We start from the raw sequence: 15,350 nt of genomic DNA, 5'->3' as shown, positions 1-15,350 counted from the left end.
TAAGAGATAAGAATGGCTCACTCTGGTCGGGTGTGGTGGCTCACACCTGTAACCCCAGCACTTTGGGAGGCCAGTGTGGGAGGATCACCTGACCCAGGAGTTCAAGACAAGCCTGGGGAACATGGTGAAACCCATCTCTACAAAACTCAGCCAGGGGCGTGGTGTTGCACGTCTGTGGTCTCAGTTGCTTTGGGAGCTGAGGCAGGACCGCTTGAGCCTGGAAGGTTTGGGCTGCAGTGAACCGTGTCTGAGCCACTGCACTCCAGCCTGGGCAACAAAGTGAGACCCTGTCTCAAAAAAAAAAAAAAAAGAATGGCTCACTGTACCTAAGATGTTTGTTAAAAAAAAAAAAAGTGGTTTATGCTGAACCCCTGCTTTCCTTCTGGGAGTCTGGGGTTTGGGTAGGTGTCAGGCAGGGGACACCTAAGGGACCATCCCCTAATAAAAGCTTGGTACCAGCCAGGTGCAGTAGCTCATGCCTGTAATCCCAGCACTTTGGGAGGCTGAGGCGGGCAGATCACGCAGTCAGGAGTTCGAGACCAGTCTGGACAATATAGTGAAACCCCATCTCTACTAAAAATACAAAAATTAGCCAGGCATGGTGGCGCACACCTGTAGCCTCAGCTACTCAGGAGTCTGAGGCAGAAAAATCACTTGAATCCGGGAGGCAGAGGTTGCAGTGAGCCGAGATCACGCCACTGCACTCCAGCCTGGGTGACAGAGCAAGACTCCATCTCAAAAACAAACAAACAAAAAGCTCTGGGTGCTGAGTCTCTAATTGAGCTTCCTTGGTTGGCAACATTTCACACATATTGTCACAATCCATTACTGTGAACCGAGTACATCTTGCGTGACTCCAATGAGAGAGAAGCCTTGGAAACTTGTGCCTGGGTTTCCCCGGGAGTTGGCCTCACACACCATTTCTTTTTGCTGATTTTGCTCTGTGTCTTTTTATCTTTTTGTTGTAATAAATCAATCATAGCCATGAATACAACCACATACTGAGTCTTGGGAGTCCTCCTAGCAAATCACTGAGCCTGGGGCTGGTACTGGGGATCATGACACACATACATACATGACCTTGCCCACAGGAACAGTCCACCTCACTGAGGTCCCTATCTCACCACCGTGTACCCTGAGGTCTATTAGATGGAAGTCCTTGTTAGAAATGCTTGGGGTGCAAGTAACCACACTGTTAAATAACTGGACTGAACAAACGGGAGATTATTTCCCTCCAACAAGACTGCTGGTGTGAGTTCAGCAGCTCAACAACACTGGGCCAAGCTGGAGTCTCTACCATGCTGTGGACTGACCGTAAGGTCCTGAGAGTCACAGTTCCAACTGACGCATATGTAGCAGCAAATAGAGCTGGGGAGGGTGGGAGGGGCTGGAGCAAGAGCCTCTGCCACTTCTGGTAACTCTGACGTTTTCTGGTGACCCAGGCCACTGATACGCGATTTGGGTTATTTACCTCCATCAGTACTCAAAGCTTTTTCTCCTCTCTTGGGGCTCCCCTCAAATACTGATCAACACTTTTTGGTCTCTGAGGTGTTCCAGGGCTGGAATGTATACCCTGGATTGGGCTGGGAGGAGACAGGCATGGTCTGAGTGATGGAGAGTCCACCACACAGCAGGAGGCCCCAGCTCAGCCTTAGCTCCCTGTTGCTCCTACATCAGTTTGGGGCTCTGGGACTCAACACCTGTGCTCCCTGCTTTCAAGAAAACATGATGCATAGAGAGGGGTGGGGCCCAGGCAAGGGCTGCTATGTGGAGGAGTCTGGGAATGGAGCCATTCACCCCAGGAGGCAGCAGAGTCCTGCAGCCTGACCCCCTGGGGGGTCCAACCCAACATTCCCCACCCACTCCTCCACTGTGCTACCCTGCTGCAAGTCCCCATGACTGCCCTCGAGGGGTCTCTTGCTGGGTCCCCTGCTTCTACCCCCACCCCCAATCTGTTCCCTTCAGCAGCCAGAGGGAGCCTCTATGACCAACTCAGATTGCGCCCCTCCTCTGCTTGAGACCTTCTGGTGATGCATCACCCCCTACTCCGAAAAAAAGCCAAAGTCTTCACTGTGGCTCATGAAGCACAACAGCATCTGGCCTGTCCCACCCCATCTACTGTCACACTATGGTCCAGCAAGACTCTGGCATACACAATGATCCTTCTGGAATGCTCCAGCCTCAGGGTCTTTAGGCTGGCTTTCTCTCTGCCTAGAATGTTCTCCCACTACACTATGACTCCCACTCACTTCATTCGGGTCTTTATTTAAATGTCACCCTGAGCCAGGCGTGGTTGTTCATGCCTGTAATCCCAGCACTTTGGGAGGCCGAGGCGAGTGGATCACTTGAGCCCAGGAGTTCGAGACCAGCCTGGGCAATATGGCAAGACCCTGTCTCTACTAAAGATACAAAAATTAGGGTCTCGCCGGGCACGGTGGCTCACGCCTGTAATCCCAGTACTTTGGGAGGCCAAGGCGGGCAGATCATCTGAGGTCAGGAGCTTGAGACTACCCTGGCCAACATGGTGAAACCCCATCTTTAAAAAAAAAAATTAGCTGGGTGTGGTGTACACCTGTAGTCCCAGCTACTTGGGAGGCTGAAGTGGGAGGATCACTTAAGCCCTGGAGGTTGAGGCTGCAGTGAGCTATGGTCATGCCACTGCATTCCAACCTGGGTGACAGAGTGAGACTCCGTCTCAAAAACAAAACAAGGCACCCTGTCAGGAACGTCTTCCCCGATACTGTAAAGACCCACTCCCCCAACTCCAACTTCTGCAGCTCTGTCTCCCATCCTTGCCTTATTTTCTTTGCACCACTCATCATTAGCTGACCTGTTCCATATTTTTGTCTAATGTCTCCTCTACAACGCAAGCCCAACAAGGGCAGGCATTTCCATCAGATTAGGTCACAGCCGTATCCCCAGTGCCTAGAACAGTTCCTGGCACACAGTCAGGGCTCACTAATGTCTATCGAATGCATGAGTGTGTAAAACAGTTAAAGCGGTGCCTGTGACCCAGCAGACATTCAATCAATGCTTGTGGAATGAATGAATCATCGATGCATGAATGCACAAATGAGTCAATGAACCCCGTTCCACCATGTTCCTGGAGATGCCTGCTCCCCTGCCAGTCCCCGGCAGAGCTGGGAGCTGGCCCTCTGCACAACCACTGAAGCTTTATTTACAACACGAGGCTGGAGTAAAGGGATGGGATGGTGGACAGCAGCAGGGCCGGCAGGACCCTACTTCTGCTCCCGCCTCCAGACGATGACCATGCCGCTGGCGTCACTGGAGGCCAGTAGGCTCTCGTCGCAGTTGAAGCTGACATCAAGCACGGGCGCACTGTGGCCCTGCAGCTTGTTGACAGCAGCCTTGGCTGCCCGTTCCACATCAAAGAAGTGCACGCACATGTCCTCACTGCCTGTCACTGTCGGGGTGAGAGGGAGAGGCCATCGGGAGGCGCCTGGGGTGCCCCTGGTGGGAAGTCCCTGAGGTGTTGAAGGGTGTATGTTGGAGATGTGAGGTCCCAGCATGGCTTGGGGAAGTTTGAGGGGGCCCCACCCCTAGCTGGGAGGTCACCTGGCTGTTTCGGTACTGTGTGCAAAGTACAAGGTCTCTGGGCCTTTTCGGGGTAGGTGTGTTCAAAGTGTGAGTTTTCATTGCTTCTCGGCCTTTTGGCTGAGCTCAAGTGCAAACTGCGAGTTCTCTGAGCTGTTTGGAGCTGTCAGTCCCAGACTGAGGCTGTTGGGGTGTGAGGGGTCAAGAGGCCCAGGAAGTCAGGGTGTCAGGGTGTCGTGATATCTGAGCCAAGTCGGCACCAGCCCTGGTCCCTGCCCCTCCCCAGCCACCCAGATCCCCTGTCCCTACAGGACTCACCCACGCAGGCCCCCTGGCGGAAGGACATGAGGGGACAGAAGATGCTGCGCACCGGGTGTGAGCTCTGCTCGATGGGGAAGCTTCTCTTCAGCTGCAGGGTCCCCTCGTTGTCTACCACTCTGAGAGGAGGATGAGAGAGAAGGTGAAAACACAGCCCCAGCCCCAGCAGGGGAACAAGCTGTGGGCCTGTGTCCCCACCCCGTGCCTAAGTTCTTTTCAAGGTTCATGAAACCCAATTTTTTTTTGTTTTTGAGACAGGATCTTACTCTGTCACCCAGGCTGGAGTGTAGTGGTGCGATCATGGCTCGCTGCAGCCTCAACCTCCCAGGCTCAAGTGATCCTCTCGTCTCAGCCTCCTGCGTAGCTGGGACTACCTATAGGTATGTACAATACCCAGCTTATGAAACCCAATTCTGAGGTGATTGCATAAACTGTGAATAGGGGCTGATGTGTGAGTTACCGATGGCTCAGAAACTGTCTCTGTTGATATAAATGGGAGCCTCTCCAGTTTCATTCACTAGTTTTTCTTTCTAAGATCCTGGTGTTAAGACAGGCACAAAGAGACTAAATGAACACACCATGGTACACCCACACTGTGGAAAACTGCACAGCCCTTAGAGAGAATAAACCACAGTTCACGAAGGTAACCTGGGGGGTTTCTACGAGGCATCACCTGGTGAGAAACTTGAGATGTATGAAAGACCATTTCTTTTTTCTTTTTTTTTTTTTTTGAGACAGAGTCTCACTGTTGCCCAGGCTGGAGTGCAGTGATGCGATCTTGGCTCACTGCAACCTCCACATCCCAGGTTCAAGTGATTTTCTGCCTCAGCCTCCTGAGTAGCTGGGACTATAGACGTGTGTCACCATGCCTGGCTAATTTTTATATTTTTAGTAGAGATGGAGTTTCACCATATTGGCCAGGCTGATCTTGAACTCCTACCTCGTGATCCACCTGCCTCGGCCTTCCAAAGTGGTAGGATTACAGGTATGAGCCACCACGCCCAGCCCTTTTTTTTTTTTTTTAAGAGATGGAGTCTGGTTCTGTCACTCAGGCTGGAATGCAATGGCATGATCTCAGCTCACTGCAACCACTGCCTCCCAAGTTCAAGTGATTCTGCAGCCTCAGCCTCCAGAGTAGCTGGGATCACAGGCGCCTGTCACCACATACAGCTAATTTTCGTATTTTTAGTAGACATGGGGTTTTGCCACATTGACCAGGCTGGTCTTGACCTCCTGATCTCAAGTGATTCGCCCACCTCAGCTTCCCAAAGTGCTGGGATCACAGGTGTGAGCCACTGCACCTGGCCCAAGAATGTCTTTCAATAGGTGAATAATGAAACTGGTACCTCCATAAAAGGAACATTAAGTGATAAGAAAACCCATTTCTTTAAAATGTCTTTCCTTCAAAACTATGGTAGGAGTCAGGCAAGGTGGCTCATGCCTGTAATCCCAGCACTTTGGGAGGCTGAGGTGGGAGGATTGCTTGAGGCCAGGATTTCAAGACCAGACTGGGTAACATGGCAAATCCTCATTTTTGCAAAAAAAAAATAAATAAATAAATTTAAAAAGTTAGCTTAGCATGGTAGCACATGCCTGTAATCTCAGATACTTAGTCTGAGGTGGGGAAATCAAATGAGCCCAGATGTTGGAGGCTGCAGCGAGCCATGATCATGCCACTGCACTCCAGTCTGAGTGACAGCAAAACCCTATCTCACAAACAAACAAAAACACACGTGGGTATGTGTACACGCCTAGGATTCGTGGAGAGAGAAGGGTATGTGTAAAGATGTGGATCGTTAATGAGCTTTACTGTGGCAGGAGAAGGCCAGAGGTGGTAGCAGGAAGAAGGGAGGGGCTGTGGGAAATGGGCACAAACCTAAGGGTACACTTAAATTAAAATGTTTTAAAGCATATATGTAGAAATTGTTTAAAAAGGAGGAGAGAGCTGGGTACAGTGGCTCACGCCTGTAATCCCAGCACTCTGGGAGGCCAAGGCGGGCGGATCACGAGGTCAAGAGAGCGAGACCAGCCTGGCCAACATGGTGAAACCTCATCTCTACTAAAAATACAAAAATTAGCCAGGCTTAGTGGCACATGCCTGTAATCCTAGCTACTGAGGAGGCTGAGGCAGGAGAATCGCTTGAACCCAGGAGGCGGAGGTTGCAGTGAGCCGAATCAGGCCACTGCACTCCAGCCTGGTGACAGAGTGAGACTCCACCTCAAAAAAAAAAAAAAAAAAAAGGAGAGAAATAAAGTGGTAGAATAAAAGCATCCTGTTAAGCAGTGGTTTTCAGGCCTGGCCAGATATCGCTTAGGGAATTTCTCAATCTACCCATGCCCAGGCCCATCCCAAAACTTCTGAAACCACTGCCCTGCAGAGGGGCCCTGGCAGGATTTTTTGAAACTCTTCAGGTCATTCCAATCTGTGGCCCAGGCTGAGAACCGCATTTGGGTCACATGACAGATTGAGTGGGGATAGCAACCCCCATACCCCACCCAAAAAAAAAAAAAAACAAAGAAAAAGGAAGGAAGAAAGGAAAACAGGCCTTGCTTTAAGCAGCCCTAGTCTATTTTTGTTTTATTGTACTTTAAGTTCTGGGGCACATGTGCAGATCTTGCAGGATTGTTGCATAGGTACACACATGCCATGGTGGTTTGCTGCCTCCATCCCCCCATCACCTACATCAGGCATTTCTCCCAATGTTATCCCATCCCAACCTACTCACTCCCAGCTGTCCCTCCCCTAACCCCTCATCCCCCAACAGATCCCAGTGTGTGACATTTCCCTCCCTGTGCCCATGTGTTCTCACTGTTCAATACCCGCCTATGAGTGAGAACATGCAGTGTTTGGTTTTCTGTTCTTGTGTCAGTTTGCTGAGAATGATGGTTTCCAGCTTCATCCATGTCCCTACAAAGGACATGAACTCATCCATTTTTATGGCTGCATAGTATTCCATGGTGTATATGTGCCACATGTTCCTTGTCCAGTCTATCACTGATGGGCATTTGGGTTGGTTCCAGGTCTTTGCTATTGTAAGCAGTGCTGCAATGAACACATGTGTGGGTGTGTCCTTATAGTAGAACGATTTATAATCCTTTGGATATATGCCCAATAATGGGATTGCTGGGTCAAATGGAATTTCTATTTCTAGGTCCTTGAGGAATTGCCACACTGTCTTCCACAATGGTTGAACTAATTTATACTCCCACCAACAGGTAAAAGTGTTCCTATTTCTCCACATCCTCTCCAGCATCTGTTGTCTCCAGATTTTTTAATGATCGCCATTCCAACTGGTGTGAGATGGTATCTCAATGTGGTTTTGATTTGCATTTCTCTAATGACCAGTGATGATGAGCATTTTTTCATATGTTTGTTGGCCTCATAAATGTCCTCTTTTGAAAAGTGTCTGTTCATATCTTTTGCCCTCGTCTATTTTATGCTTCAGTTTGCTCAACTGCTAAATGGAGATAATAACAGCACCTACCTCACAGGTTGGTGCAAGGACTGAATGCAGTGATACACAGAAACTGCTTCAAACAGGGCCTGGCTGCAGTGACTGCTGTAAACGTGCACATTCACTACTGCTATTAGTGTTACTGCTACTACTGCTCCCTCAATGAAACAAACCTGATGGAGGAGATGGGCTACTGTCCCAGTGTGCTGGAGGAGGCAGGCCCTCCATCTCCAGGAGGCCCTGTGGGGGACCCACCTGTAGAGCAGCAACTTGTTGAGGCAAGCATTGATGAGCAGTGAGGGGTCCCGGGCCTCGCGGCTGACCCAGGACCGGGCTGAGATGCTGGTCACAGGACTCCCCTCATGCACCACTAGACGCTTGGCTTTGGTCAGCTTCCCTGCAGCAGCAGAGGGAGGGAAAGCAGAGGGGAGGGTGACGGCGATGCCCTGGGAGGGCGAGCACCCAGATGCAGGACTGCTGTCTGCCTACCCGTGGCCATGTCGAAGAGGAAGGAGAAGATACTGCCACGGTCATCACCCGCCCAGAGCAGCCGGCCAGGGGCATCAAAGGACAGAGCAAGAACACGGCCCGTCAGCTTGCTGGAGCCCCCCTTCACTTTCTTGCCGGTGGAGATGTTCATGACATGCACGTTGTGCTTGGCGTTCCCCACCTGTGGGGAGAATGCACAGACCATCATTCTGCTCCCAGTCAGTCCCTCCTTGAGTCTGAACACAGTGAGGCTACCGTTGATGGGACTGGCTGATCCCCATTAAGAGTCTATTCACAGTGGGGCTGTGGCAGGTAGACAAGAAGGTGATCAGGCATGAATCCACCTCCCCAGCCAGTCACTCTTGCAATCTGCCCAGAGTAGGGCACTTGCCTATGGGACTAAAGGGCCTTCAGAGCCATCATGTTGCCCCTTGGCCAGTCCTCCTGCAGGGTGAGAACCACGGGGCCTGCCCAGACCTGTGATCCCAGCTTTCCCCTGCTCCCTGGCTATGCCCTTCTGGAACCTGTGGGGCTGCTGCTGACACGGGGAGGATCCTGGCCCACAAGCTCACTCTTGGTCAGTTCCTCTGCACTTCACCCCACCCCACCTTGGGCCATGCCAGACTTTTTAATGTTCTTCCCCTGCTCTCTGACCAATCTACCCTGGAGTCTGACCATGGTGGGGCTGCCATTGATAGACCAGATGAGGCTCAGCCTCATCGTCCTGCTCCTCAGAGGTAGCCCCTGCAGTTAGAAAGCTGTAGGGCTGCAGCTAATGTGACCAAAGGGGTCCCAGAGCCAGGACCCTGCCCTGGCCAGTGCTCCCTGAAGTTTACCACAGCAAGGCCATCTCAGACCAAGAATGGTCTTATGATCTGCTTCCCTTTTAAGTCTGACCACACTAGGACTGCTATGATGAGACTGGCAGGGGTCCTAGGCCCCCTGGGCTGCCCCTCCTTATACTCTCACTCCCTCAGATGGCCTTCCTGACCCAGTCCACCCGCCCTTGGTGAGTGGGTGCCCTGGAGCCTGACCACGGTGAGGTTGTTGTTGACAGGCTGGAAGGTACAGCAGAGCAGTTCAGCACCATCGGGGTCAGGGATCTCCCGGATGCAGCGGCCATCCTCAGAGGCCCAGATGCGCATGGTAGCATCAAGTGAGGTGGACACGAGGATGTCATTGGAGAGGGACCAGGCAAAGTCGGAGACACCACGGGTGTGGCCCCGTAGGACACGAAGCACTGTGGGCGGGGCGGGCACCAGCTGGCACAGGGAGATGCTGCCGTCGAGTGAGCAGCAGGCCAGGCGGTGCCGGTCATCATTGGCGAAGCGCACTCGTGGAACTGCAATGCCAAGAAGCCATTTGTGGGAGTCTGCACACACACTGGGCACATTTCTCTCTAAAAGGCTCTGATGTGTGTGCCAGGGCCTGGTCCCACTGCATGAGGCACAGTGGCCTCAGCAAAGGGCTTTCCTTGGCTGACAAAGGGAACTGTAACCCCAGAAGGCCCTCTGCCAAAGCTCCCTAAGTCTTAGCAGCTCCTTTGCAGATTGCAAAAGTCTTCTGCAATGTGAAAAAGCTCCTGTCTTAGCAAACAATTTACAATCAAGGTCTTGGCCATTTGCAAAACCCTTGACACTGTCGCCCACTCTGCCCTCTGCAAGGGGATTTCTCATCAGCAAAGTCTTTTTTTTGAAACAAAGTCTTGCTTCTCACTCTGTCACCCAGGCTGGAGTGCAGTGGTACAATCTTGGCTCACTGCAACCTCCACCTCCCAGGCTCAAGTGATTCTCCTGCCTCAGCCTCCTGAGTAACTGGGACTACAGGCCCTTGCCACAACGCCTGGCTAATTTTTTGTATTTTTAGTAGAGACAGGGTTTCACTGTGTTAGCCACAATGGTCTCGATCTCTTGACCTTGTGATCTGCCCGCCTCCGCCTCCCAAAGTGCTGGGATTACAGGCATGAGCCACCTCGCCCAGTCCATCTTTGAACTCTTCCGAGTAACTCACAAACCCAGGCTCCCTGCTGCAAAGGGCTCTCTTAGGCTTCTGAGGCTCTTTACAGTAGAGAAAGCACTGAGACTTTGCAGACCCCTGTGCAGGGGGCTTTTCAGTCTGCAGAAGGCTTTGTGGATGTGAATTCCTCCTTCAGAGGTGTGCCAGGGGCCTGGTATTCAGAAAAGGATGCCTTGGTTCGTTGTCACAGTTTGGGAAAACACTTGGTGATAGAACCCACCATCCACTGACTCACCTGCTTCATCCACGTGCTGGTCAAAAACATGGTACATGCCTGCAAAGGCATAGTTCTCGCTCAGTGATGTGTCTCCGGCCATGGCCCGGCTTGCTTCTGCCGCTGACGTGGGCACCACGCTGCCAGGGGGCCTGGGCCCCAACAGGAAGTGAGAGGTGACAAGAGGTAGATATGAGAGTGTTCAGTCTGCCATTGCCCCAGGGCCCCTCTCCTCCTTGCAACCACACCCCCCTCAGTTACCTCTGGCGCATACCTGTCCTCATAGACGGCACGGTTCATCTGTGCTTGCAGCTGGTAGGAGCCTCGGCTGACAGAACGGCGGTGCCCACGAGCCCCCAGGGCCCGAGGATCATCCTCAAAGTCCTGCAAATGGAGAGGGTCAGAGTGGGTCCATCCTGCAAAAAGTCCCTGAGATCCTTGGAGGTGTGGAGCCCTGAAAATCTACCTAGAGCCAGATCACTTTTCACTGTGTCCCCTGCCACCACCACTGCTGCCCACCTGCACTACTGCAGTGGCTTCTTCACGAGTTCTGCTGTTCCTGCCCTCCCCCTGCTCAACAGATACTCCAAACATGGCTTGCCCTATGTTTATTGACCTGTTTACCAAGTTTACTGTCTGTTCATTTGATTTACGTGGCATATTATCTTTTTGTACTCTGCTGATGCAGAACAGTGCCCAGCACAGAGCAGGTGCTTGATGAAAGTCTGCAGAGCGAATGTATGCAGGCAGGGTATGCCCAGGGGGCAAATGTGGCCAGGAGCTCACCTCCATGCGGTCAAGTGTAGTGCGGCTACTGCGGACGATGCTGTTGCTATAGGCACGAGCACTGCCTGGCTCAGAGAGGGGACCGTAGCGCTGGCCCAGCAGCTGCCCCCGAAGCCTCAGGTACTGCCGACGCAGTGCTGGGGGGTGCCCAGCCTTGGCATTCTCCCGCAGCAGCTGGCTGCGCCGGCGGATATACTGCGTCCGAAACTGTGGAAACGTTGGTGTGCGGTACGCGTTGTACCTGCAGGGTCAGGATGCAGGGCAGGCAGCAGGCACAGGACAGAGGGAATCAATCAGCTCGGGGGACAGGGCAGGAGAGTGAGGTGTGTGGCAGTGACTGGGGCTAAGGTGGTAACAATGACTAGCAGTGGTGATGGGGGACCTCCTGGTCCTGAGGTAGGAGTGAATATTAGGTAATAATCAACATGGTTATGAGGTCAGTTTGCAGACAATAGAGTCAGTCTGCTGCCTTGCTGAGGTCCCTATCAGGTGACTGGGTCAGCACAGACAATAATTGGGGTCTACCATGGCAAAAGAAATCACACCGATATTATGGGGGTCAGTGTTGGGTGGTGATGGGGTCAGAACAGGGAAGTGATGATGTTAAAAAAAAAAATCTAGGAAACACCCATAGGGGATAGGATGTCACCAGCCTGAGCCCCACCTCCCTCCCACAGGCAGCCTCTTTGCGCATGTCCACATCTGACCACATTTTCCCAGCATGCTGTTTAGAACCCTCTCCGGACCAGAAACTCACGGCGGGCGTGCCCGCCTCCGCTACTGCGCATGTTCACCTCCGGCAAGCCCACGAGCCGCATTAGGCAAATTCTCCGCCCAGCCTCACTTATCGCCATTGCGCATGCACCACAGTAAGTTCCGCTCCCATGGGCTTCGATCCTACGCCTCACCTCGCGTCCACTGCTAAGACTTGCTGCCACACCGCGGCCATTCCCTGGCCTCTTCCTCTGGCGCCTCCGCCCGCGGGAGCCTGCAGGACAAGGGCCTGGAATGTGAGCGTCCCAAGCGAAGGGATCTAGCTCTGTCCCTTCCGCCAGGCGACCATTGCCATAGCCATCGAGTCCCTCCGCGCTGGAGATGTCACGAACTCCCACCCGGCTGTTACCATGGTCATCACCCCAGCCCTGCCCTTCCTGGTCAACGCCCGGTGACACACAGCGATTCAGAACAGACACCGCCCCTCCCCGGTCGCCATAGCAACGCCCCTCCCCCGCCTAGCATTCCTTGCTTGACGTTTCCCACCCATCTTGTCCCCGCCGCCCTCCGCCTTCCCTTCTCAGGTCCAAGAGCATAGCCCGGGATCGGGGACCACCTCCGGGGCTGCCTCCGGTTCTTGAGGCCCCCCGGGGCGGCCCTGAGACCACTCTCACAGGTTCCTTCTGTCTCTCCTCCCTTTCTCAGGCTCCAGGCAAGATGGCCGCCTGCTATCAGCGAGAGCTGCTGAGCCCAGAGCGAATCGATAGGCATCCTTCCCAGGGCGTGGGAGTCTCGCAGGCGCATTGAGGGACAGTCGCTTCAGGCACAAGGGCGGAGGCTCCACCCCTCGACTTCTACCCGCTCGTTAATGGCACTTTTTGTTTATACAAGGATAATGTCCAAGGAACATAGTGTCAGGGGTGAGTTTACGAATCATTCCCTAGAAATCAGAAATACAACATTATAAAAAAGAGAAGGTGGCGGGGTGCGGGGGCTCACGCCTGTAATCCCAGCACTTTGGGAGGCCGGGGCGGGTGGATCACGAGGTCATGAGATCAAGACCATCCTGGCCAACATGGTGAAACCCTGTCTCTTAAAAAAAAAAAAAAAAAGAAAGAAACACAACTTTTAAAAAGTGGTATAGGGCCAGGCGCTGTAGCTCACGCTTGTAATCCCAGTACTTTGGGAGGTGGTGGCAGGTGGATCACAAGGTCAGGAGATGGAGACCATCCTGGCCAAAATGGTGAAACCCCGTTTCTAAAAGAAACATGACTTTTAAAAGTGGTATAGGGCCAGGTGCGGTGGCTCACACCTGTAATCCCAGCACTTTGGGAGGCCAAGGTGGGAGGATCACTTGAGCCCAGGAGGTAGAAACCAGCCTGGGGAACAAAATGAGACCCCATCTCTACCAAAAATTAGTCTGACATGGTGGTGCATGCCTGCAGTCCCAGCTACTTGGGAGGCTGAGGCAGAAGAACTGCTTCAGCCCAGGAGGTTAAGGCTACAATGAGCTGTGATCGTGCCACTACACTCCAGCCTGGGCAACAGAGCAAGACCCTGTCTCTAAAAAAATAAATAAAAGAGGCCAGCTGTGGTGGCTCACACCTGTAATCCCAGCACTTTGGGAGGCTGAGGAGGGTAGATCACCTGAGGTTAGGAGTTCGAGACCAGCCTGGTCAACATGGTAAAACCCCGTCTCCACTAAAAATACAAAAAATTAGTGGGGCGTGGTGGTGGGTGCCTGTAATCACAGCTACTCAGGAGGCTGAGGCAAGGAGAATCACTTGAACCCTGGAGGCAGAGGTTGCAGTAAGCCAAGATTGTGCCATTGTACTCCAGCCTGGGCAACAAGAGTGAAACTCCATCTCAAATTATTTTTAATAAATAATTTAAAAAGAGAGAGACATGGGGTGAGCTGGGCATGGTGGCTCACATCTGTAATTCCAACACTTTGGGAGGCTAAGGCAAGAATATCACTTGAATCTAGGAGTTTGAGACCAGCCTGGGAGACACAGTGAGACTACATCGCTACAAAAATTAATTAGCTGTGTGTGGTGGCATGTGCTTATAGTGCCAGCTGCTCGGGAGGCTAAGTTGGGAGGATCGCTTGAGCCTGGGAGGTTGAGGCTGCAGTGAGCCATGCCACTGTACTCCGGCTTGGATGTTAAGAGTGAGATCCTGTTTAAAAAATAGAGATTGGCAGGGGCGGGTCTTGATATGTTGCCCAGGCTGGTCTCGAACTCATGGCCTTGAGGCATCCTCCCACCTCAGCCTCCCAAGTAGCTGGGATTTACAGGCATGAACCGCTGCACCCAACTCTGAAACCCTATTTGTGACAGGCATTGGGTTTATTTCCGTGTTCTTTTTTCACCATAAAGAGTGTTGTGGGCTGAGCGCGGTGGCTCACGCCTATAATCCCAGCACTTTGGGAGGCCAAGGTGGGTGGATCACAAGGTCAAGAGATTGAGACCATCCTGGTCAACAAGGTGAAACCCCGTCTCTATTAAAAATACAAAAATTAGCTGGGCATGGTGGTGCGTGCCTGTAGTCCCAGCTAGTCGGGAGGCTGAGGCAGGAGAATTGCTTGAACCCAGAAGGCAGAGGTTGCGGTGAGTCAAGATCATGCCATTGCACTCCAGTCTGGGTAACAACAGCGAAACTCCGTCTCAAAAAAAAAAAAAAAAAAAAAAAAAGAGTGTTGTGATAAATGCCTTTTCCATTCACTTCCATCTTCCCTCAACAGAGCCCTGCCCCTTCATCCTACCACTCTGCTTCCAAAGAAACATGATGGAATGAAATCACAGGAGAGTCTGGAAATCGAGTCAGGGATCCCTGGGAAATTCAGTTTCATCATTGAAATGAATTATTTTGTTGTCATTTTTCAATATTCACATATTAAAATTGTAAAAAATATTTTTAAAACCTCTTCCTGTAAGGCTATATTAGACAAAACAAACTAATGAAAGGGTTGTTAGCTGGGCACTGTGGCTCACACCTGTAATCCCAGCACTTTGGGAGTCTGAGGGGCACAGATCACTTGAGGCCAGGAGTTAGAGACCAGCCTGGTCAACGTGGGAACTTCTGCCTCCTGGCTCAAGTGATTCTTGTGCTTTAGCCTCCCAAGTAGCTGGGAGTACAATCATGCACTACCACGCCTGGCTAATTTTTGTGTTTTTTAGTAGAGATGGTCTCGCCATGTTGGCCAGGCTGGTCTTGAACTCTTGACCTCAACTGATCCACCCACCTCAGCCTCCCAAAGTCCTGGAATTACAGGCATGAGCCACTGCGCCCAACCTGTTTCAATTGTTTTAACATTTGTGTGCTGTCATTAGATTAAAAATGGCTTTTGTTTTTGTTTTTGAGATTAAGTTTTGCTCTTGTTGCCCAGGCTGCAGTGCAGTGGCATGACCTCGGCTCACTGCAACCTCTACCTCCTGGGTTCAAGCAATTCTCCCGCCTCAGCCTCCTGAATAGCTGGGATTATAGGCGCCCACCACACCCGGCTAATTTTTTGTATTTTTAGTAGAGACAAGCTTTCACCATGTTGGCCAGGCTGGTCTTGGACTCCTGACCTCAGGTGATCTGTCCACCTCGGCATCCCAAAGTGCTGGGATTAAAGGCATGAGCCACTGCACCTGGCATAAAAATGGGATTTGAACAACAATCTGATGAAAGAAGGCATTTTCAGTTGAGAGCTTGGAGAGGAAGGGGCAGATTTATCTGTGTGAATGGCAGGTTAGTGTGTTGGTCTCATGTCTGGGGGTATCAAGTAGAGATTGTGAATGACTTTGGTTACAATCATG

At 51.9% G+C, this 15,350-nt stretch overlaps 1 protein-coding gene and 1 long non-coding RNA gene across 10 annotated transcripts; one reads left to right on the top strand and one right to left on the bottom strand.

The window, feature by feature from the left end:
* Window positions 1-3,093: 3,093 nt before the first annotated feature.
* WDR13 (WD repeat domain 13) lies at window positions 3,094-12,374 on the bottom strand. Of its 9 annotated transcripts, none has more exons than XM_054251067.2 (10): window positions 12,222-12,374; window positions 11,742-11,821; window positions 10,834-11,040; window positions 10,322-10,431; window positions 10,069-10,199; window positions 8,852-9,159; window positions 7,818-7,998; window positions 7,584-7,725; window positions 3,874-3,992; window positions 3,094-3,738 (listed from the first exon to the last, which is right to left on the bottom strand). In XM_054251067.2, the coding sequence occupies exons 1-10, from the start codon at window positions 12,349-12,351 to the stop codon at window positions 3,722-3,724; spliced, it is 1,425 nt and encodes a 474-aa protein (XP_054107042.1). In that variant the 5' UTR covers window positions 12,352-12,374; the 3' UTR covers window positions 3,094-3,721. The 9 variants fall into 9 exon arrangements, with proteins under 9 accessions (XP_054107042.1, XP_054107041.1, XP_078219296.1 ...); XM_054251066.2 differs by having other exon boundaries at window positions 3,094-3,485; XM_078363170.1 differs by having other exon boundaries at window positions 3,094-3,471.
* Window positions 11,570-14,460, top strand: LOC118150426 (uncharacterized). The gene is made up of 3 exons (XR_004738523.2): window positions 11,570-11,702; window positions 12,253-12,467; window positions 14,291-14,460. It is a non-coding gene; the product is annotated as an uncharacterized LOC118150426 (long non-coding RNA).
* Window positions 14,461-15,350: the final 890 nt, after the last annotated feature.

Source organism: Callithrix jacchus, chromosome X (assembly GCF_049354715.1).
Source record: "Callithrix jacchus isolate 240 chromosome X, calJac240_pri, whole genome shotgun sequence".
Classification (NCBI taxonomy): domain Eukaryota; kingdom Metazoa; phylum Chordata; class Mammalia; order Primates; family Cebidae; genus Callithrix; species Callithrix jacchus.
This window is presented reverse-complemented; position numbering and strand designations above follow the sequence as displayed.

Bases quoted from the DNA above. Each gene is read 5' to 3' on its own strand.
- WDR13 (XM_035287635.3), bottom strand. From the start codon at position 12,351: ATGCGCCTGCGAGACTCCCACGCCCTGGGAAGGATGCCTATCGATTCG. The intron at 11,041-11,741 runs GTGAGGCGTAGG...ACGTTTCCACAG, and splicing joins GTCTTAGCAGTGGACGCGAG to TTTCGGACGCAGTATATCCG. The intron at 10,432-10,833 runs GTGAGCTCCTGG...CTCCATTTGCAG, and splicing joins CTACACTTGACCGCATGGAG to GACTTTGAGGATGATCCTCG.